This window comes from Eupeodes corollae, chromosome 1 (assembly GCF_945859685.1).
Source record: "Eupeodes corollae chromosome 1, idEupCoro1.1, whole genome shotgun sequence".
Lineage (NCBI taxonomy): Eukaryota > Metazoa > Arthropoda > Insecta > Diptera > Syrphidae > Eupeodes > Eupeodes corollae.
Genome location: NC_079147.1, coordinates 131655313 through 131679444, shown reverse-complemented (window position 1 = coordinate 131679444; position 24132 = coordinate 131655313). Strand labels below are relative to the sequence as shown.

Below are 24132 nucleotides of genomic sequence, written 5' to 3'. Positions count from 1 at the left end.
TTATTTCGTATTTTTTCTATCCATTCATTTACTTTATTGCTGATGAAGTACTTCTCACAATTTGAATTAACGGTTTCAGCTATTGCGTTTACTCCAATAGGTGCTTTTAAAACCTTTAGATCGAGTGGTGTGCGTTCATCTCCGATTATGACTAGGTCTCCTACTTTAATGCTTGCTTCTTTTTTCTAGATCGCCTTTTCCAGAAATCAGTTATTGACTCGCCTCTGCGTATGTCCACGGTAATCATCAGTGTGATAATTTATGGACCGAACGGAATTAATCTGTTCAGTGATTTGATGTACATAAAATAGAAACTCGTCCAAATAGGAAACATAAAACAGCTAGTGCTTTATTCGATTTTCCAAGATTACCAAAATAAACATAAACCCCTGGTCAAACAGAACGTAATCCGGCAGGACGGTCAGAACGAGCCGCTGCTCTGAGCGTTCTGATACGTCAGAACATGATCATCTTTCGGCGTTCTATTGACCCAGTTCTAAAAGTCAGGGCAACTACTTTTTTTCTTGCTTTTATAATAAAGAAATAAAAAAAAGTGTGAAGAATTTTATTTTTTCGTGAACAGTGAGCAGCAGCAGCGAATATAAAGCCCTTTTTCTCCTTTCCTTATTTTGTTCCCTTCTTTCTGTTTTGACGTTTAATCGTCGCGTTCTTTGTATAAATCTAAAATTTCCATTTGTGACCACTGGCTTGGATCGCGTTCTGATTGGTCAACAACGTATAATTGAATAGAAAATAGGGAACGCGGTGGTGGAACTTTTTAAATCAAACCTCGCCTTGCACATTCTTATTGAATGCTTAAGTTAAAGCTTACATAATTAAGTATTAAATAAAATAATTCCTTAATTTAATCTCAGAACGGCTTTATTTTGGAACTGATGTGTTCCTGATGGGTTACGGCTAAAAACTAACTTACAAATATTCATCTTAAAATAATTACACTATTGAATCATATCGATAATAAAATTGCGTGGGTCCATAATTGATAACTTCCAAATGACGACCATGACTCTACGCATGGATATCTGTATGCTGGATGCATATTTGGATACTTTGTGTTGAAAGATATAATTTGATGAATCCTTACTTTTGGGTGGGATTTTAAATGCAATGCGGATACGTTAACTTGCATCATACTTAGTGCTAAAGATAAAAATAGTTACATGGTATATTAAAGTATAAGACTTAAAAAGTGGATATACAAAAACGCATGCATGTAGAAAGTAAAACCTATATTATTTAAACACACTTAAATAATATTATTCTACAATAGGTAACTAATCATTATTGGCGACTAAACTGGTTTGCGACGAAATCCTACATTCAATAAAACTATACCATTTCTAAAGGATTTTGGTATGCTGATTCTGAATCCGAAGTCAGAATTGTTGTAGCGCATCGGGTTTTTTAAATATTCCCGTTTTCGAAGCAATGTTTCCAAGTAAGGTAATCTTTTTCAACTTGAACTTGTTTTCTTTTTTAAATTCAGTTTCAATATTCTCAATATCTCTTGTTTTCTTTGAGATATCTTCAATTTAAATTGCTAGGTTTGGTATATTGTAGCATAAATAAAGTGATCTAAAGTATTTATGTACATATATTTATTTGTCCCAAGAATAAATGGATTTTGTTATGCTGATTTCGAATTTAGATTCCAAAATTTCTCATTTTTCTTAATAATTTAAGTGCATAAAAAAATTATAAAACTTTTAAACAAACTTAGCACGCTGAGAACTGATTCGTTTCAAATAGTTAAAATAAGATCTGAACTGGAAAGTATTGTTAATATAAGAATAACAACAAAGAAAAAAAAGAGGCTGGGATGCGACCCACACTGATAACTTCCCATCCCGTCTGTCAATTTGTCTTGCTTGAAAGTTTGTCTATATGTACTCGTATCAATTTTTACCAAATTTGCGTACTATTTATGTATTTTTTATGAAAAAAACGGACTGTTGTATTTTTATATAAAAATTACTGAATATCGAAAACAATATTTCTGTGAAATAAAATAAGTTTGAAGGCAATATTTCAAATTTTTGAAAAGTTATTTGAGTCAAAAATCAATTTTTACCAACCTCTATACATTTTTTTTAGGTTTTATTTTTTGTAAAAAAAACTGTTAATTCGATTTTTCTCAAAATTTGTTTTAATGTTGAAAACAATATTTCTTATAAGTAAAAATCAGTCAGACGCTATTATATAAAATTTTTGAAAAGATATTTGAGTAGAAAATCATTTTTTACCAACTTTCGTTATTTTTTTTTCGGTTTTCAATTTTTTGTAAAAAAAACTGTCAATTCGATTTTTTTCAAAATGTTACTGAATGTTGACAACAATATTTTTTGAAAGATTAAAGTAAATTAAAGCCAATATCTCAAAGTTTTAAAAAGATATTTGAGTCGAAAACAATTTTTACCAACTTTTATTCATTTTTTTAGGTTTTTATTTTTTGTAAAAAAAAACTGTCAATTCGATTTTTCTCAAAATTTTATAAGATGTCAAAAACATTATTATTCGTTGCACAAAACTGTTTTGGAGATGAAATCATATTTTAGTCGTAAAATTTTGGAGGTGAAAACATTTTTTTTTTTCAGTTTTTTTGATTTATTAAAAAAACAGTTTAATGGATTTTTTTCAAAAAATATACTTCTCTGATATCACGTTACAATATATTATATAACATTTAATTCAAGTCTCTAGCGTTTTTGGTTCGTAAGATATTTAGGGTTAACCAACATTTTCACCTTTTTTTCAAACTGCTCTGGTAAAGAAAAACCACCAACGCAATTTTCTTGAGAGCCCTTGCTGCATCTTTCTTCCTTATTATCTGTATAACAAAATTTATTTGAAGTCGATATCTCTTCTGGTTCTTGGGCTATGGAGGACGTAAAAAAACGTCATGAACGTACGGACGTACAAACGTACGTACACACGCACGCACAGACATCTTTCTAAATATCTTTTATTTCGACTCTAGGGACCTTGAAACGTCGAGAAATGTCAAAATTTTCAATTTGACAAATCGGACCCATTACAATAACTTCCTATGGGAAGTTAAAATCTTTCGTGAATTTTACTGGGTTTTCGTTATTTAAGACTTTTAGAAAATTATCTTTACATCTTATGTATGACGAGCGTTGAGATTTAACATATCGTCTACATAAGACGATATGTCAAATCCTGCTAAACACCAGGATTAAGATATTTCTTCTGTTTTGGTCAATAAGTATTTTAAAATTGTGTGATACGATAGATTTTATAAATTTTTTTAAAATTAAATTTTTTAAAATATTTTTATATTTGTACAAGGTCAAACGAATCTAAAAGGCTTATTTTCTACAAACTACTCATATTCTTTAAAAATCATTAAACAAATGTAAAGTGCTACAAATTTTTCTGAAACCAGATTTAAAGTCAGGAATGTCAAATCTTTTATTATTTTTAAAAAAATATTTGAAGGAGAAAAAAAGTTTAATTTTGCAGATCAGTGTTATTAACTGAACTTGGTCGCATTCACAAGGCTATAGTGGCTACGTAGTCAAAGGATTCTGATTGGCTAAATGTAACTACAAAAGTAGTTGAAATTTCCCCTTCGACGTAGTTTAAAAATGTCGGTAACAAAGTTAGCGCACACTGGTTTTGACGTTTCACAATCAGCTGCTCGTTAAGAACACAAGAATTCAAAATGAATTGAATCGTTTGGTATTTAAATACAAATATAAATCAGTCATATTTTATCTTCTATTTAGTTTTTTTTTTTGGATTTAGAAAGAAAAAAAAAAAACATTTTAAAGTTCTGAAAACACAAATGTTTCTTATTTTATATATGTATGTATTTGTATTTGTCTTATATGGCAGTTCCGGATTAACTAGCTTTATAGTGCAATTTTGCACTCACAAATCTAGTTGAATTTTGACTACGTAGTCACTAGCTTTGTGAATGCGACCATTCTAAAGCTTAAACTACCAAACTAGGCTCTCTTAACAATTCCTCTTTTTAACTCTGTTAATGTCGTCCGGATGGCGGAATCTAAGCTTATACATATTTTTTTCATTTCAATTCATAGTTGATTGATATATAATTCTGTGAGTTAATAAACAATTCAAGGGTATAACTTGGTGCCATTATTCTTTTCGCACTATGGTCTCGCCATATACATACATTAGGCTTGATGTTGCTTATCAGTTTTTGCCACAATATGGTCTCTGCACAAATTCTTTTTTTTTTAAATTTTATGTGGTTTAAATTTTCCGTGTATAAGCTATTGCTTCCTTTATCGAAGCCCCAATCTAGACAAAGTGTCAACTTCTCGTGAATTTGATGCTTTGTCTAATCCCATCCAGAGAATTGTTTCGTCCTATCCTCGCACTGAAATTGTTGTTACGTGCGATTTCAATGTAAACAATTCTTCATGGCTTCAACATTCGGACCAATCAACACCAGAAGGAGTGTGTGCTGAGATCTTCGCTGAATTAAACCACCTAACTCAGCTGGTCAACGAGCCCACTCCGATATCGGACGTGGTAGGTCCAGCAGAAAACACTCTTGACTTGTTTCTTACTTCTGACCCTGTGAAGTACACTATTAAAGTTCTATCTCCTCTAGTCACATTTGACCATTGTGTCATATCAGCAAATTTCTCGTGTAAAAACTCTCCAGTCAAAGAAAGAGCTCCTAAGAGAACCGTTTGGCAATTCGCGAAAGCCAACTGGGACGGTCTCAATAATTATTTTAGGATCTTTAACTGGTCACTATGCTTCCTCGATAGTGACGCTCACGCTGCTATGATCACAAGTTTGATTCCCAAAGGCAGTAAAATTGTTTGGTCATTTGTAAAAAATATAAGGAATTCTTCCTCTTCCTCGGTTCCTACGCTCGTTTTGAATGACACTCCATTTGTTAGCTCTTCAGAGAAAGCAAATCTCTATGCTAGGCAGTTCGCCGTCAATTCAACGCTGCCAGTGAGTGTTATGACTCCGCCTGTACTTGAGCGAGTTAATGATTCTATGGGGCAAATCTTTTTTCGCACTCGTACTGTAGCGAGAGCCTACTCCTTAGGCCTCGTTCCGAGCGGATGGAAAACTGCATTTATCCAGCCTATTCCCAAGAAAGGCGAATCTTCCTCACCGTCTAATTACCGATCGGTTGCACTTATCTTCAAAAATGTTTGCGATTTGAAATCCGATAACTTTTTTTATCGGATTCACAGGCGAAAGAGTTTTCATTATTACTCACTATTCGATTTCGTGTATTCTTTCTTGATTATTATAAAATTGTGAGTTATATAAAAATGTGAGTTTGTGTTATTTTAATTTTCTTATAATTTATTCACAATCCACAGTAAAATATAAAACAAATTTTGTTTGGAAAGCTGTCAAATCTCTGGAATATAGGAAGAAAAAGTCAAACCAAAAGTGTCAAATTACTGGAATATAGGAAGAACTATTTTCCCTTCGCTGCGAATTCTTTAATAAGGAAATACGATTCGAGTCGAATTTGAAAGGTCGATTTGAAAACGATCCTCATAATCAGAGCCTGATTATGAGGTTCGCGGCGGATCGTTTTAAATTCGATCTTTCAAATTCGACTCGCGCGTATTTCCTTCTTCTTCTTATATTCCAGTGATTTGACACTTTTGGTTTCTTTCCAGAAATTTTTTTTGTTTTGATTGAAATTTGCGTTGATTTATTTAATACATATATAATATTAAAATTAAAAAATGGAACCAATAATGGTGTATATTATTAAATTGGTGTCGATTCCACGAATGTTTCAAAACACTGCGATTGCTGTGCTTCCGAAAATTCTTTTGTTTGATTTTGCAAGTATTCATTGTGGTGCAGTTGTAGTTGCACCAAAGGTTTTGAAATTGGTGTCGAAGGCACGAATGTTTCACAATTCCGTGATTGCTGAGGTTCTGAGTATTCTGGTTGTTCATCACCTTTGACATTTTGACTAGAAGTGTTTCGATTAGGACTTGAATCCTCATTGGAGTGATATGCACTCGTGTCCATTTGTTCAGGACGATTTTCCTCCTGGCACCCATAGGAAGACAAATTAATCCCAGTCTCACATGCCTTCAAATCAAGAAGCTTTATTATGTCTTCTTCAAGGGGAGAAATCGCGTATTGAGTATTTGGCAAACCACCTGTTCCACGGATGCTTTTGGTGTTGTGACGAAGTTTTATGTTGTATTTGAAATCCTTCCAAACCTTAAAAATTATAGCATGATAGGGTTAAATGAACAAATGTATGCATACTTTCTTCCAGCTTTCAACATTATCTCAAGGGGGCCCTAGGCTACTTAAAACTTTTGAAATATTGTCCTACCTTGTCTTAGCCCGATATTCAGGGCCGACGAGGCTCCCGTATGCCCTTATTTTTTTTTTCATAAACTCCACGAGAGTCAAAAATGATGTCGTTTTGTTTGCTTGTTTATATCGTTCCTTGAATGAATTTTAAAATTTTATATTTTATTGTGGATAAATTATAAGAAAATTAAAATTAAGCTGACTCACATTTTTTAATTAAAAGAAAGAAAGAATGAACGAAATCGAACACTGAATAATAATAAACACTCTTTCGCCTGTGAATCCGCCAAAAAAAGCTATCGGATTCAACTCGCCAACAAACATTTAAAATTCGCCTTCGAATTCGTTCATTGGTCGAATTCAAAACGAAGAAGGCGAAAGCGATACTTAATTGAAAAATGGCAAACTCGCTCATAATCAGGCACCAAACCCATGATCTTGATAAAAGATCATAGACGTCTTTAAAATATAAAATACTGCATTTACAGCTAGCTTGAGAGCTCGGTAGAAAAGCTCATACTATAGAATTACTGCGCGACATTCAAGAGTTATAAATTTGTCTGAATCTGAAAAAATAGAAAAGGAAAAGCTGGAGTTGGCAAATATGCTTTCGGTACAAAAAAGATTACTTTTGTAATGTGGCAATGGGGAAGCAATGGGTAGGTTCGGGTGAGGGAGATAAATCTAGGATAGGAAATAGGTTAGGGATTGGGAAGGAATATCTGCTACGGCAACTGCGTATGCTTGCGTTGCTCGAAGTAGCTCGTTGGATATGGGGGGTAACGTAACCGGACCTCACCTCTTTACAAAAAACATAAATCACGACGGATAAATTCGAAAGTACGAGTTCACGCTGGTGACGTCATGGTCTGGCCTTACCTCACCATTCCTAGAATCCATATTAACAAATTAATTCACTTGTTTTAGCCCGATATTCAGGACCGACGAGTGCTCCGTTGCTATGCCCTTATTTTTTTTCATAAACTCGACGAGAGCCAAAAATTGATGTCGATTTGTTTGCTTGTTTTTATCGTTCCTTGAATGAACGCTCACCATTCCTTGAATCAATAAACAAATTAATGTAAACAAATAAGGAATTATGGACGACGCGTCTAGCATGTAAATATTTGCACTTAGGGAAATTTCAAATCAGTGAATCAATAACGTCTAGATGAAATGCATTCGAATTAGTTTCCCTTGATACTTCTAGTAGGTTCTGGAAAACGTTCGTTTTATTATAATATTTACTTAGACTGCACGTAAATAGCTTTAATATCAATTAGTTTCCTTTGATGCCAAATGTAAGTTCTTAGGTATCGGTCTGATATTTATTAATGCATACATGTAACATAAAATACTATACAAGAAAATTACACAATTAAGTATATTGGCAAAATATAATAATAAAAAGAATTTTAAAGCTATTTAAATAAAATGACAATAAAATTAAATACTTTTGATATTGAACGCAATTATTAATTTTATCTCTGACTTTGCAAAAAAGTTTAAAGAAAATCTGTTCTGTTTCACAGATCCTTAGTTATGTTCTCATTTCGTCTGCTGAAAATAATTTGGATATACAAGATACAAGGATTTACAAACAGTCAATAACATTTTAACGTTGTGTTATACATCCGTAAATCATGAAGTAAAATTGTAACTTTAAAATGGCGTTAATCACAACAAAAAAAGCTTTCAAGCTAATTCAGTTGTCACTAGGGCAAAAGTTCACATACAAAATTTTCCGCCCAGACAAAAAAATAAGTATTAAATAAGCCTTTTCTTGTTTATGTTAAATCATAGAATATTTAAACTTTGTATTTTTGAAAGTAAATAATTTGAGTTGAATGATTTCATGGAAGAAATCAACCACTTGAATGCAAGAAAAATACTATAAAGAGCTTGTATGAAGGCACTTTTTAATCTAAATTAATACAAGTTTCTTAGGTGTTACAAAATTTGTTTTAGGGTGTTTTAAACTTTTCTGTTTTTGCAAAGCCAAATGTTTTTTTTTGTTTACAAAATGTTTCTATTTGAAATTTAATCTTCTTGAGGACTCATAAATAATGATGTAATGGCAAACAGAAGAAATACGATACCACCAACTATTGTTACAGTTTTAACAGAGATCTTTTGTGCAATCATTCGTCCTCCAATAACTGCCAAACCTGTACACATTGAGTGTCCAAGAACTCCACCGACAATCACACCGTAAACATCCTAGAACAAGAATAAAATTTGTATGATGTCTAGTTTTTTATAAGTTTAGCAGATATAATTTTACTTCTCGAGCTGATAAAATGATAGTTGTCAATTGCGAACGGTCACCCCATTCTGCCAAAAATGTCATTGTAAAGGCTTGCATAAATATCCTTGATGCCATATATGTGCCTGATCTTTTTGCATTTTTTCGAATGACTCCACTTTCTGGGTCTTGAACTAAAGTTGATGACACCTCGCGATCCAGCTATTTTTTAATAAAGAACAAAATTTTTTTTAAATATGATTTAAATAAATATAAATTTTGGTCAAGAAAAAATAATTTAACAAAGTTATAAAATATACAAATTTATAAAAAGGAAAAATATACAAAAAATAGGTTGGAAGGCTCTGCCAAACACAAGCTAAGCTTTTGCAAATCAAATTGAGTTTAATAGTGCTTCATGAGTCAATCATAAAAACGCGATGCAACGCAACTTAAAATGGAAAAGCTTTCGTTCCGAATTTTGTATATTGGTATGGAAAGGCTTAAGACAAACAAAACGATCACTTCATTAGTATTGACAACAATTTTAAGATACTCAACACATTTATAGGATTTTAAAGTATTACTTTTTCCTTTTGGAAACTTAGTTTTAAAATAAAAATACATTTTCGAGTCAAAACTGCATTGAATATCTTAAATGTACATTTGTGTTTAGTATTGAACCCTTTTTCTATAGTATGTTAAATGTTGCTAAACCAGGTGAGTCATTCCGTAATTTTCAAAACGATTATCTTCAAAACAATTATCATCAACGATATCGTCAATAATTTGCTTCACGTAACTTTGCCAATATCGTCCCGTGTACCGTTTCCAGTATAAGATAACTGAAATGTCAAAATGAACTCAACGAAAGATAACGCTTGTTTGATAGCTTAAAATTTGTTTAAACTTGGGAAGTTGTGAAAATTTGCAACAAATTGCCTTTTGCCAAACTTACTATTGTGGTGTATTGTTATTGTTTCTGTTTTTATTGTTTGCATCTGACGATGTAACTATAATTTATTTATGTCTATTGAAATTATAAAGGACTCTTTTGAAAAACTTTGAACAAAACTATAATGGTTTAGATTTTACAAGCAAGAAAGAAAAAAAAAACAAAAATGCTTAAACACATATAAATGCCAGAGATAGAGGGTTTGATTTATCTCTTTTTTGTTTCCATAACCGTATTCACTTTATTTTTTATTCTGAGTTTTTATTTTCGCTTTGTAACAAAACTCAATTACACCGAAACATTTTTATTTTTATTTGCTAAGTTTTCTTAGTTTTCTAATCGTTTGACGGAATGGCCTCCCAGGTTCAATCCTGGACGCTTTTCGTTCAGCGATAAAGTTCATGAACAACATACAAAATAAGTTGTTTTGCCAGAATGAACATAATACGACACACTGGAGGATTAGGGCTACCGTAAACATGAGTATGAAGAGCACTACAAGGATATTGCATGAATATTTATTTGAACACGTTAAAATCCAAATATTTAAACTCTACAAAAAAAAAAACAGTTTCCTCAAGAAATTCAATGGTGGATGGTTTTAAACCAATTACAAAATTTTGTTACAGGTGTTCAAACACTGACTTATGCCAATGAACTTAAAACTAAACAAAAGTTGTGTGAATCAGTGCTTAAGAAAAAAACATTGAATTGAATTTCAATTGACTTAAATATTTAACTAAACTTAAATTCAACTTTTCAAATAGAATTTATAAGTTATTTTTAAATTTAATTGACGAAGTAAACTGACTCAAAGCCATTTTTATTGATCTTTAAATTTTTGAGGAATTGTAAAAGAAGTAAATAATTTATCTTAATCTTTAAAACTTAACACGATGGTAGCTAAATTATACATTCACTTATACAACATTGTATGCAATATTGAAATATTATGTTTAATTATCAGAGAAAGTTTTCGTTAACACGCTGACACTGTTTCAAATTGGAAGTTTATTTTTAAGAAATTTACCTACGTATACATGCATATCTATTTACAGTTTATATATACTAATTAAGTTTTAAATAACAGCATACTAAGAAGTATTGTAAGGACATAAGGAGCACCTAAGCCAGAAGAAGTCAAAATCATGTTTTAGAGGTCCCTCACTCGGAATGGTAAAAAATTTCCAAAGTTCGTGGAAAACCATGAAAAATGTATTGAATTACGTTGAACAAAAGAAATATAAAAATATAAAAAATTATTGAAGTCAAGCGTCTTCTTACATATGAGGCCAATTTCAAAATTCTCGTTTGAAATTCTGATTAACTCATCTTACCATAAATAAATAAGGTGGCGCAACAGTCCATTGAATACTATGGGCCTAAGTTCTGAGCTGAGCTCTGAGCGAGCAGAGAAGAGTTCTGAGCAGAGTATGTTCAGAGCTCTCTGATTTAATTATGAAACAACTTGAGCACTAAACTGTTATGATTTTAAATGTCGTCTGTTTGAAGGCGTTCAAATTTTTTTTAAATCAAATTAATTAATAAAACAGTCATAGAGTTGGTACATTTGACTCCTGATATAAATTGGATTCATAAAAATGCTATATACAATTAATTTTTTCTAAATTATCTTTCCTTCTACACTAAATTGACTAGCCTCTTCTGCCGTTTTTATTGTTTTGACGATAATTTTTTTAATTTAATGGCTTTCAAATATCAAATTGTTTGTGTTCAGCATTTTACTCCGTTTACTCTGTTATTTTATTCTGAGCCCACAAAGCGTGCTCTAAAAACGAACAAGAATTCGAAGCTCTGAACGATCAGAGCTCAAAAAGAAACACTAATTATTTTTTTGACTGTTCGAGCTCTGCTCTGAACTAAAAAAGAAAAACGCCAAATAATTGCTGTGTACGAGTAATGTCCTCATAGATGAAGGGGGCTTACGGTTTTAAGCTGACTCTGAACAGCTAATATGTTTGGAGAATTTGTCAATTCCTCGCAAAAGACAATACCCTTGAAAAACTGGCACAGGCAGGGATTAAACCCAAGACCTCTGGCATGACAGTCCTAAGCACTTACCATCACGCCACTCAACTAACTAACTATTGCAATTTATAAAAATTACAAAACATAGATAAAAACTTAGGAACACCAAAAAATAGTCAAAAAAATAATTTTGAGTGCATAATTAGAAAATATATGTGCATAAGTTATAAATAATGTTAATTTCGATTTGTAATTTAACTTTTAATATCGTCTGCTTATCGTAATCAAAATTTTTCAGAAGAACAAGAAAACGGGGATACGCTCAATAGTTAAACAATGAATTTTCTCATTCTCTGATTTGCATTTATATCAGTTATATTCACTTAGTGACTTCTCATACTTATGGGAAATGATTACATCAACACACAATGACTTTTTCTCGAATAATTGCACTTAGTGACTTTTACCTTTAAGCAGACGATATATACTTTTAAACAAGTATTGACGCGACCTTCAATTAATTTTGTTAAATGGGTGTGCTCTGGTGGCGCCGGGCCGATTGCGCTGGTGATTTTCGCCCAAATTTTTAATTCTACGCCAATATGTTTATAGATAGCTGTCCATATATAGCCGTGGTCGTTTTTTTTTTCAAGAAAGTGTACTATAGATTTTATATACATATACATAATACAACAACACACGAAATAAAAAGTATAACAAGACTGAATTATAATGAATCTGGCCTGCTTCTTCCATCTTGTCGGTGTGGTAAGTAGATATGCTTTTGATCTGATAAAAAGTGTTTTTTTTTTCAAATATGTATTTTACACGAAATTTTGGAATATGCTAATGTTCATATGTATATAATACAAAATCACAGCTTTTATTTTTAGTACAATTTTCTACAGTCAGATTTCGAACGTACATACAACGAACAAAAAGTATGTTTTGTAATGTTCAAAGTACCTTAAAAATACCTACCAGGGCTGCTAGCCTCATATTTGAAAAATTTTAAATTACAAGTTATCATGTTTTGAATCTTTTTTAACTTGAATATAATTGATTAACTTAAGTTGTCGATAACATTTTCTTATTCTATTCAACCGATTTCGAAAAAAAATAAGAAACTAATGTTTCAACCGGGAAATTATTCTTAATTATTCAAAACAAAACAATTTATGTACACTTATTTACACATTTTTTTTAAATTACATATGTATGTATCTCACAGAAAAATTAACAGAAACAACGCCCTTGTCAATAGTGTAGATATTGTAGTTTCAGAGTTAAATATTAACGATGAAAATCGTTTTTTTACAAATTAAGACAAAACATATACTTTACATTAGTAGTTTCTTAGCAAATTGCTTAATGACAAAACACTGTAAGCCACATACTTGTTGTATATGTTTAAGTACAAATATTAAAGCCATTGTGTCAATTGAGCTGAAATATCGATGGTCATTTTATCCCTATAAATTAAATTTTAACGTTTTCTTTATGTCGAAAATTTAACTTAGATAAAGTTTAGCGTGTTTTTTACGCAAGTGAAACAATGTCAAACATATGTATTTTTGGATTCAAAAGCACAAAACAAAAATAACATTACAAAACTTAACTGATTAATAATGAAATATGAAAAAGAACGAATTAGGAGACAAACAAATACATAACAATACAAATATATATTTAATTTGTATATTCGAATTATGGACAAATAATTAACGTGCTTTATTTTTGTATTAATATTTTGACACACAAATTTAGATTAAGATTTAATTGCTAGGGATAGTTTCATAGGTAACATAAAACATCCAATGCTAACCCGTTTTTTGCTGCCAAGTTGTTTCAATTCCATTCCGTTTGTCTTAATTTCGCAATTACTAAGTTTGCCATTAGACTGACCAGCAGTAGTATTACTTAGGCTATTATTACTTATACTATTTGTGGTATTGAGGTCCACTGAGGAGTGTGAGGTAGTTGAATGCACACCAGGATTTTCACTGGTTATGATAGCAGCGGGTTCCCCATTCCCGTCGCCAGTTAATACTTTACCATTACCCGATGGCAATTTATCACAGTTTGTATTGATTTTAACAGTTGATTCAACTGTCGATGTAGAAAAAGATGGGCTACCGTTATTTTGTAAAATTTTCGGTGCTGTATTTTCATCGTTGAGATTATTCATTATTGCATTCGTCGAAATTGGAAGAATTGCACGGCGCTGAATCGACTTTTCATCACCTTCATCACTTTCGGTTTCATTGTTGTTATTGTTGGCAGTTGAAGAGGACGCAGCTTGTTTTCGTTGACGGTGGTGCATTTCTGCATTGGAGGCAAGTCGGGTACCAATTGTATCGGAGGTAGTAGCGTTGTTACTATTTTTGCGCTTGCTTTTTTTACCATCAGTTTCTTCGTAACCCCCATGCATTTTTTGTTTGAGCTATGATGCAATTATGAATTTTATTTTATCGATTTGATTCAGTTTTGTTTTATGAAGAAAGAAATCATTATTTTTGGATGAAAGCGAGAGCCAATTTATTGTTGTGAAAAAAAAATAAAATAAATAAAAACAAATACACATTTTAAACAATAAAAAATAACTAAAAATTTGCTTAAAATTCTTATTTTGTTTTTAGATGTTAGTATGTTAAAAAATCAATGAAAGTATTTATACACAATGGAAAATTTGGGTTTAAGGAAAGTTTTAATACATTCCAGGAGTTAAGTATGGACCGTAAAGAATGCATCTTGTTTTAAATTCAAGTTACTTTAGTCCATTGAAACAGTGACAATGTCAACCACCCTCAAGTTGCAATTCCTAGCGGAACGAAACTAAACACTTGGAAAACTTGAACGTTTAGTTAGTTATATATACTTTAGTATAGTTCCGAGCTTTAGAAATACGTATATATTAGGTTGACGCTTGCATATACACCAATCCTGCATATAGAGGTCATACCTATCATATTCAAGCAACTCTTAGTTTACAATAATTGAGTCAATTGAAAGTAAACTGAGAGTGACTTAAGAGCTTGAAAAATACTTACCCCAACATCGTCTAAGATTAATTAAAACGCACTTACAATGCACAATAAACATTGTCTTTGGTTCGGTTCTATTTACTTTTTCAAAATTCAAGTAATAAAAATACTTCAAATGAAAAATGAGTAACTAAGACTTTCCTTAAAATTTTTCATATAAAATTCTTTGCTAAAGTCTACAGGTAAACATTTATATTACTTATCACAAAATGTATTTTAGTAACAAGTTGTTAGGGTCAAGACAAATTAACAATGAAGTGAACGTCTTGTCTGGGAATAATATTCAATAGACTTTAAATTTATGAGAGAAAGATGTCAATGTCAGTGATAGTCATAGAATAAAATAAAATAATAATTTCGGAATGCTTAGTATATTGGTTTAAAATAAGCGCTGGTGAATTATAAGATACACAAAATTTAAATTACAACTTACCTCATCTTCTCGTTTTCTTAAATCTGATTGCACTTCTTCTAACTCCTCTTGTGCGTCTGTAGCTTTCATATAATAGCCTTCCTTCAGCATTTTTAAACCGAATATTGCAAATAATGCTGTTGAAATGTAGTATGTATAAACCCTAGGAATAATTGTTGCTGCCATGCCAAAAACTGCTGAAAGAACAGTCATGAGACCCAACGCTGCGATGGCTCCCACAAAAACAGTAAGCCTTGCATGCCGCATGGCCATAATGGCAGCAATAAAGAAAGTCTTATCGCCTAATTCACTAACTAAAATGACTGAAATGGATGCGATAAAAGCATGAATGAAACCAAGGTTAGATGCGCTCGTAGTGCCCTTGGTACTTGGAGTTTCAATTTTGTGTTCAATTGGGGAATCACCTACATTTTGTTCATTTATTATTGGTTTTAGAGCATTTTCAGGATGGATTGGCATTTTCTAAAAAAACACAAAAAAAGGTAAGGTTAAAAAAAAGTTGTATTCTTTAAAACTTCAATATTACAGTTTCTTCTTCAGTTTGTTTTACTCTGCTGTCATCATCGAAATTTCGGTCTAATTCTGCAAGGCATACAGTTGAAAATGCAAGAACAACCATGAGAGCCATCATCAAATGATACTTAGCAGAACGCTTCAAATAGACATTGTGTCTAGTAGTCTGCCAGAAATACGACTGATTCTGCGACATATTTTTGCTTTTTTTAAATGTTTCAATTAAAATAAAAATGTTGAAGGTATCCAATATCACATGTGCTAAATGTCAATTTAGAACCTTTAATAATTTAAATTAATATCTTGGACGTAAGTTAAAGTTATATCTGAAAGAAAAAAAATATTTGTATTTAAATTATACTATTTTAGAGCATCTTCCGTTGGAAAAAATGATTGTGTCTTTAAATTAATCCGGTTGAAAAAGAGAAGACTATTATACATTAATTTTATCAGATATACATATATTGGAAAGCTATTTAGATTTTGTAATCTTACTATCTAGTTTAAGAGTTCAACCGGTAGTGACTTATTTGTTAAAATACTTTTAAGAATATAAAACGATCTTCTTTAATATCACACTCCATAAACCTTATCTTATCACAATGAAGTAGAATTTAAAAAAATGGGGTATAAATAATTTATCTTTAAAAGATTAAACTTCTATGCGATTGTTTTTAATGTGATTGACTTTGAAAATACATACATATAATATGAATGTAATACTCCTAATGGCAACATACTAATTTTATGCTTATTAAAGTAAATACATCTATTTAAAACTTGTAATTAATTAGTTGTAGTCTTATGCTCTGAATATTCACAAAATTGGATTTGTATAATGTACAAATCATATACAGTGTTGGGAAAAATAATACATTACACAATATTTTTTTTGGAAATTAAGTCTTTTGTCATTAATCTTCCTTTATCTTAATAGTAGCTAATAATGCTCTCAAATGGTAAGATTGTTTGAGGCCAATGATTATGATGTTCGGATATAACGAAGATCAATTTGTTTGATTCCGATGGAAAAATGTAAGTAAGAGGGCCAAAGAACAGAAAATTTAACATAAAATACACAAAGAAGACAGTGAAACACGGTGTTGGAAATATTATGATTTGGGGTGCTTTTGAGGCTGTGGTATAGGCCCAATATTTTGGATCAATAAAAAGATGTGCGCTGTGGACTATGTCATATCTTAAATTTAGTCATGCTTCCATTTACTGAAGTAGAGACGCCAATTAAATGGGAGTTCTTGCAGGATAATGACAGAAGCACTGTTCCAAATTGGCTAAAAAATATTTACAACAAAACGAAATCAATATTATGGAATGGCCATAAAAGGTAATGGTACGCCATATCTGTGGAGACATGTGCCAAATTGGTGCCACTAAAAAATAATAAAAAAAAAATTCAAATACTTTAACCGTTAAGAAACTATCTTCCTACAAAAAGTTTACCAGTCTAAATTTTGTTTCTATTATTTTTTCAAGGATGAAACAACATAATAATCACAATTCTTCTATTTATGTATCATTATATCTCATTATTATATTAATTAATGCATTTAAGCAATAAATTATTAAAAAATTATGTGTGTAGTTTTTATTTGCCAACTTTTCACAAATACCTTTTTATTAAAAATAATTAGTAGGAAGCCTGTTTTTTTGAATTTTGTCCATTACTGTACGTAAGCATTTAGCTGCGGATAACTATCTAGAAACACAAATTTCTCCTATCTTTACTCTGTGAAAGTTAAATAAGCCACCCGCAGCGCTCTTATTGCCACGATCCCTAATACACCACTCGAATCAAGAACAAAAGTTGGCATAATTCTATTACCGTAATTAAATGAGCATCATACATACAAAAACTTTTGCACTAAAAAAACATCAACTTTGATGTTTTTTATCGAATATTGAAGCTATAATAATATAGGCTATAATCATACGAAACTTTGCAATCAAAGTATTTCGGTAAGATGCCGAGAAGTTCTAAATCTTAGAGGTTCATCAACCAAATAAAATAATTAAATATTATAACAAATATCAGGATGAGATACAAATTTGAATTTTGTTCCTACCAGAATGACAACCATATTATAATGTTCTTTATGTGAAAAAAAATGTTATAAAAAAATATAAGTTTTTAAAAATCAAAAAAGATTACCATTCTAACGTTTTCCAAAGTATATAAAATCTGTATTACTAATTAGATGTGGTTATATACACTCCGCTTCAACCGAATATGCACACAAACTATTAAAAATACTTTTTACATTTCTTCCAAATATTGATGGGTATTGTGCTTTTTGTTGGTGCTAACTACTCCTTTAAGATGTTCAGAAAGAATTTGAAAATAACTATCCAAAGTCAACCACTAGTTTTTCTTTCGTCCAGTTGAAAAACTTTCTACTAGAAAAAATTGAATATTTTTTGAGTCAACTGAATAGGTACAAACATTAAAATTGTTATTTGATTGGGATGAAACAAGTTTCTGTCAAGTTTGGTAGTTAGTACTTTCAACTTTACTCGTAATCATTTCGTAAATTTGTAGCGGTTTGCATTTTGATGTAGATCGACAAAATTTCGCTAAACGCTAACTAATTTGCAGAAATTAAGGGTTCTTTGTCTTTAAACGGATGATTGACAGTTTTCGAGGAGGTGAGTTAAACTCATGGTTGTATTGCAGGTGGAGCATATAGGTGCATTGTTTTTGTTTAGAAGGTGTTTGTGAGTTGCTGAGGTGTGACCAAGTCTAAAGCGGATGTAGTTAGATTTTTTGTTTTGATACGTTTGTAGGGTACTGAGGGTAGGTTTTACGTTCGTTAACTTTATTTTATAATGGTTGTGGTATAGGCTCCATTCGATTTCTTGTTTTCTTCTCAAGGTGTTTAGTATTTGGGTTTTCAGGTCTTTTTTGGTAAATATGTATATTGAATTTATACACTGGTGATTTGTAGGTAGAGGTTGCTACTTTGTCAGCTTCTACGTTTCCACGTATATTAGAATATCCTGGTTTCCACATCAGTTTTATTTTATTCGGCTTAATTATTATCTTGTTCCTTATCGCGGAAATAAGATCTAAATAGTTGTTTGGATTTTTAACTGCTTTCAGGACTTATATGCTATCAGAGCATATTACCAACTTATCGTTGGAATTTCTTATTGATTTAGCTGCTTGCAGAATAGCAAAGTCTTTTGCGGTGAAAATTGAATCATATTCCGGGAAGATGCCAATATTGAGGATTGGGCCATCTTCAAATGTGACTGCAAACGATGTATTATCTTTTATTTATTATATTATTTTAGTTATAAGTTCTGATCAGATACTTGAGAATAGTGATTGGTATACCGCATTGCTTGTATTTGTTTTATTGTAGTGAGCAAGGCTCAATACAAATGAATCGGCTTTTATATTCCATAAAGGATATGATAAAGTTGAGTTTTTTGGAGTTTTTGTTGGTATATCCATTTCTCAAGTTTTGTCGAGGATTGTTTTTAAAGCAGATGGAATACGTTTTTTGCACTTAAGATTCATGGCTTGATGAATGTCTTTATGAATAACTGAATTTGTGGAGAAGACCAATTTTACAACTAAGTTCGAGATGATTTATTGGAAACGTTGCTCAACAGAGGGAAGACCTGCTTCCGCAAGAATACTTCCTAAGTATATTAAAAAATGTTTAGATCAGATGAGTACGGAATTATTGAAAAAACTGCAAATTATGCTTTTCTGTTTAAGCTGATATTATACGCACCGAATAAATAGGCGTTATCATATTGGTAGGCCAAGTTTAGGAAAATGTCTTTCCAAGATTCTATTATACCCAGCTGCAGTCATTTTTGTATGTTACGACCTCAACTTATACTGTTACATAATAACTGACAGCTGTCATTATAGCAACAACTAATTCACAGTTGTGATGAAGCTTTGAAAACCTTTTGATTTTCTCATATCGTGAAAATAAAAGGTCGACCAATCAGGGCCACCGAAATTAAATAGTTTTATCGTGATAGCATTCTTTTTCAGATAATTTAATTTTTAAAAACTCTAATAGCATAACTTTCCGTTGTTTTGTTCGTCAAGAAGGGGCTATTTCTTAAGTTTAATTTCTTTAAGATGGCTCGAACTCAAATACCTCTTAAAAATGTTGAGACTTGCGTTTTTATTCAAAAGCTCTCATAATACAGGATTAAATTGCCGTTGTACCAATTCATTTAATTTAAAATAAAAACTCCTTCCTTACGTTTGAAATACTTTACAAGTGGGCGAAAACAAGACTTGCAGTTTTATTTGGATATTTATTTTGATTTTTTTCTTAACATTTATTTGGAAAAAATGTAAAAAGTATTTTCAAAAATGTTGGTGCGTAATCAGTTGAATAGGGGTGTATTTGTTGCTGAGCAGCGTCTTGACGACATTAATATGTTTAATAAAATTTTAGAAGATTTGTTGCTGTAAAATTCTCACAATCATTTAGTTTAGTCATGTGAAATCTTCAAATAACAACAGCTTAAGTAGGTAAATATTTGTTTTTTGATTTTTGTTATCATCTACGTGCAAGTAATATGTTTAACTTAACATGACATCAGATAAGGCAGTGTGAAATAAGGTGAATTTTTTAAGCATAGTACACATCATTATAACTGATATTATCCCTTAAAAAAAACTATACGTAATTTATGTTTAGAATAAAAACTATATAAACGAATTGACTCGATAATGTTTCTGGTTGAATTTAGGCCGTTATGAACTGTGTCACAATCGTAATACAAAAGTCAAATTAAAAATGAAAATATAATATTTTGACAAAATGGGCGGCATAACACATACACAGTGTCGAGCATAGGTCATGGTACTCAAAGTGCTCTTATTAAAAGCTTTGAAAGAAAAGAAAACGTAAGGAATTAATTTTCATGCATCAAGATATTTTTTACTACTTATGAGAAAACCTTATTGTTTGTTTTACTAATAGAAACATTCCATTTTTAAGCAAAAAATAATAGAACGATGGAATCTATGAACAAAGTTGTGCAAAAGTCTAGGTACTTCTGCACTTTATCGGTTCCAGTGCTCCAAAGATTGCTGCCGATATAGAGATTACTTTAAATAAAACAGTTCCTACATGGGAACTTGCAAGATCGCTCCTGGGATCTGGGTTTAAGTCGTGCACACTTCGTAAAAAGCCGTTTGTAAGTGAAATAAATAAAAATAAAAGACTGGAATTTGCAAATATGTATGTATACAAATAAATCAAATAGATTTTTGAACAACGTAATATTCTTCGACGAGTCAACATTTTGGCTCATATGGGCGTATTAGAGTGTGGAGAAAACAGGCGAATCCTTCAATTAAAACTGTAAAACACGGTGGCGGTGGTGTAATGGTATGGTGGTGCACCTACTCCACCAGTGGTATCGGGAATTTGAAAATCATTGAAGGGATTATAAATAAGAAGGGCTATTTAAACATTTTTAAAGAATGCTTAGAACAAAATGCAGTGAAACTTGGGATCGTAGACACATTTAAATCTCAACATTCTATCCTCAACATATGGCTACAGATAATAAGTTATGGATCGCTTGCAACACGCCCCACATGCTAGTTAAACATTCAAAACGGAACTAAATTCTTTCTAGGGTGCCAAGACTTTTGCACCATTGTTTTTATGGGCTGATATATTTGTTTTAACTTAAACTTGAATAAATCAAAACATACATTAAAAATTTTGTCTTACACACACGGATACCATGAGTTTTGCTCGACACTGTATATTGTTATTTAATAGTTACATAGATTTATCTATTTTCAATTTTTAGATTTATTGATAAGACATTCAAGACATTTAATTGGCTTACTGTGTTGTAAACTATGATCATTCATTTCGTTAAATTCATTTTCCAAATCATATTGCTAATATTTTTGCCATTTCTTATCCTGAGCATAAAGAAACCACCCAATTTTATTCTGCGAACTAATACGAGCCAATTTTAGTCTGTGCAATTGAAGATCAATTTTAAATTTATATAACCAAACAGATTCAAGTGCAAGTGGATTGGTGATGCATTGACTGACTTCTATTGTTTTGAAATAAAATATTTTATTTATCAAGTTTTCTGAAACCTAAAGAAGGTGAAGTGTGATCACCAACTAATATAAATTAAGCACAAAAAACTTGAAAAACCAGTTTTATTCACCAAAAAGAAATACAAAATAGAATAATTTTCGAACACAAATAAAGATAAACTTTTGCTTAAATATAAATATTTACTCTAGTACAGGGCTTCTAATACCCGGCTACATTGACAACAAAACAAACATTTGAAACACTGTTTCAATGTTCAATACAAATATTTAAATTATTTCTTTATTATTCCTTCGTATTTGATTTCGCAGGCATCAAAAACAATATTATACAACCCTTATCAAAAACTCTCCCTCTTAACGTAGACACCTCATAAGATAAATTGATAACAAAATAAGCTAGAATCCGGACTCAGTTTCTTTTTGCTTATCTCCAACCATACGATCCCTGAATGATTACCCAAGTCCAAATAACATCAGAAATCTATAAAATTCTTCTCCTAACAACCGAGATATTGTAACACAAATCTATTTGAAAGAAAGCTTTACATAGGTACTCGCATCCCTTACCTACTGTTTAAAGATGCTGGTAATCCATGACGAAACTTAGCTAATACATATTTGAAAGAGTAAATTGAAAGTTGACTGTTGTCTATTGCTTAATTATTCACATTCATTTTGCAAACCAGTCTTTCGACAATTAATTAAATCTAAGATCAATAAACTAAATAAGTTATCAACAATTGTTTAATTTGTGCGCACAAAACATCATCACTAGTAAAGCTAATAGTATTTATTAATTTCGTGGATAAAAGATGAGCTATCATTCTATCAATAAGTTATTAATAATCAAAAATAAATTACTTCTGCAAAAAATCGTGCCACTATATCTTCATTTTTAAAATATGTTATATTTATTGCAATCGCAATTGCGTTGTCAAGAAAATGAAAATACGTTCCACTTCTATTTTGGGATTCATTTTATTATATCGCGGCTGACGTTCATTTTATTATCTACATATACTTATTTAAATAAATGTTCCCTTAATTGCGGACGACATTTTAATTGTTTAGTATAGGAATTTGGCAAGAGCACATCATGTAACAATTATAATTTAATTTTAAAAATTGCTACTTACTATTTTAGATTTTTTTACAGAGTCGATGACAGCGACTTCGGTACGACACACAATTCGTTGTCGTCCTGCTTATAAACTGTCATTAATGTCAACGCAATGGCCGGCTTCAACGCGGAAATCTGAAAATTTAATTTGTTTGCCGCTGAACCGAAAAATAAAATGTTTGGCTGCGTTCAAGCTCATATACTTTTAAATAGTGTCTTACGAATACGAAACTAGCTGATTTAAAACAGTTGGGATATCAAAAACGAAATACAAAAAAAGAAAATATTTTGTTCTATGACTTAAATATGTTTTCTCTCCTTAATATTTAAAACAGATTCTATTGAGACCCCTACCTAACTGTACTTGTGTACTTTACCATATCTTTTAATGTTGAATTGTGTGTTTATAAGAAAACCACGAACGTTCTTTTTTCAATATAAAGTTTGTGATGAGTTTAGCATTCCCTTAAAAAAGTAATTGATCACGATAGATTACATTGACTCCGAGATGTCATTAGGAATATTTGTTTTCAAAGGAGAATAGGCTTACGATCCATGGGGCTTTACATTTACTTTTTTTTTAATTGGTTTGCAGGTTGCAGGTAGACTGTCCGCTGAATTTATTATAGAATTTGTGCTGGAGTAATAAATATGTATATTAATACAAACAAAACAAATTTCAAGTTCCTCACATGCCATCTTCATATTTTATTCTAGATTTTTGTCCAGAACCACTGAGAGCATTTTTCGAGCTCTGTTGAAATTTTCATAAAATCCTAACTTTTCCGGACTTTATATCTATTGTTAACATTTTTCAATAGTTTGTTTGTGAATGGATCGATTTTAAAGAACGTTCATTGTAATTTCAAAAGAGTAAATTTTACGTTAAAAAAGAAATAAAATAATAAAAACGTATTGATGATAATAATAAAATTAAAAATAAAATAATATTATAACAACTGTAAAAATAAAATAATATTATAACAACTGTAAAAATTATTCTTATTTATTTCGTAACGCTCATTTTTGATGTTGCCGATTTTGACTATATAGCATCGATCAGTTGCGAAATGCGAAATCAAATTGTTAATAAGTAATCAAAATCCTCAGCACACAAATATTATTTACAAATATCACTCCTTGATTTTCATAATCTGTATTCCAAGAGCATTATTTTTCAAAACTGATTCTATTAAAAACAAATTCTTTTTACGCTCGTTCTTAAACTTTAACTAGTGATGCGGAGCGTAGTGTAGAAGTCACGTGTTTGTCAAATTTTAGATGATTATATGCCAAACTAAGCGGGCATCAGAAGTTTTTAAGTTTTTGTTTCTAGGTATTAAAAAAGTGATTCAATTCATTTACATTTGTTTAATTTTACAGAAAGAGTTGAATAAAAAACAGTTTTG

General features: G+C 31.0%; 1 protein-coding gene across 5 annotated transcripts; it reads right to left on the bottom strand.

The window, feature by feature from the left end:
• Positions 1-7635: 7635 nt before the first annotated feature.
• LOC129938339 (transmembrane protein 165) lies at positions 7636-22849 on the bottom strand. 5 transcript variants are annotated; one of them, XM_056045820.1, is made up of 6 exons: positions 22740-22849; positions 15526-15838; positions 15000-15461; positions 13348-13965; positions 8618-8800; positions 7636-8553 (listed from the first exon to the last, which is right to left on the bottom strand). In XM_056045820.1, the coding sequence occupies exons 2-6, from the start codon at positions 15706-15708 to the stop codon at positions 8374-8376; spliced, it is 1626 nt and encodes a 541-aa protein (XP_055901795.1). In that variant the 5' UTR covers positions 15709-15838; positions 22740-22849; the 3' UTR covers positions 7636-8373. The 5 variants fall into 5 exon arrangements, with proteins under 5 accessions (XP_055901795.1, XP_055901798.1, XP_055901796.1 ...); XM_056045823.1 differs by lacking the exon at positions 22740-22849 and adding an exon at positions 22465-22482; XM_056045821.1 differs by lacking the exon at positions 22740-22849 and adding an exon at positions 22171-22310.
• Positions 22850-24132: the final 1283 nt, after the last annotated feature.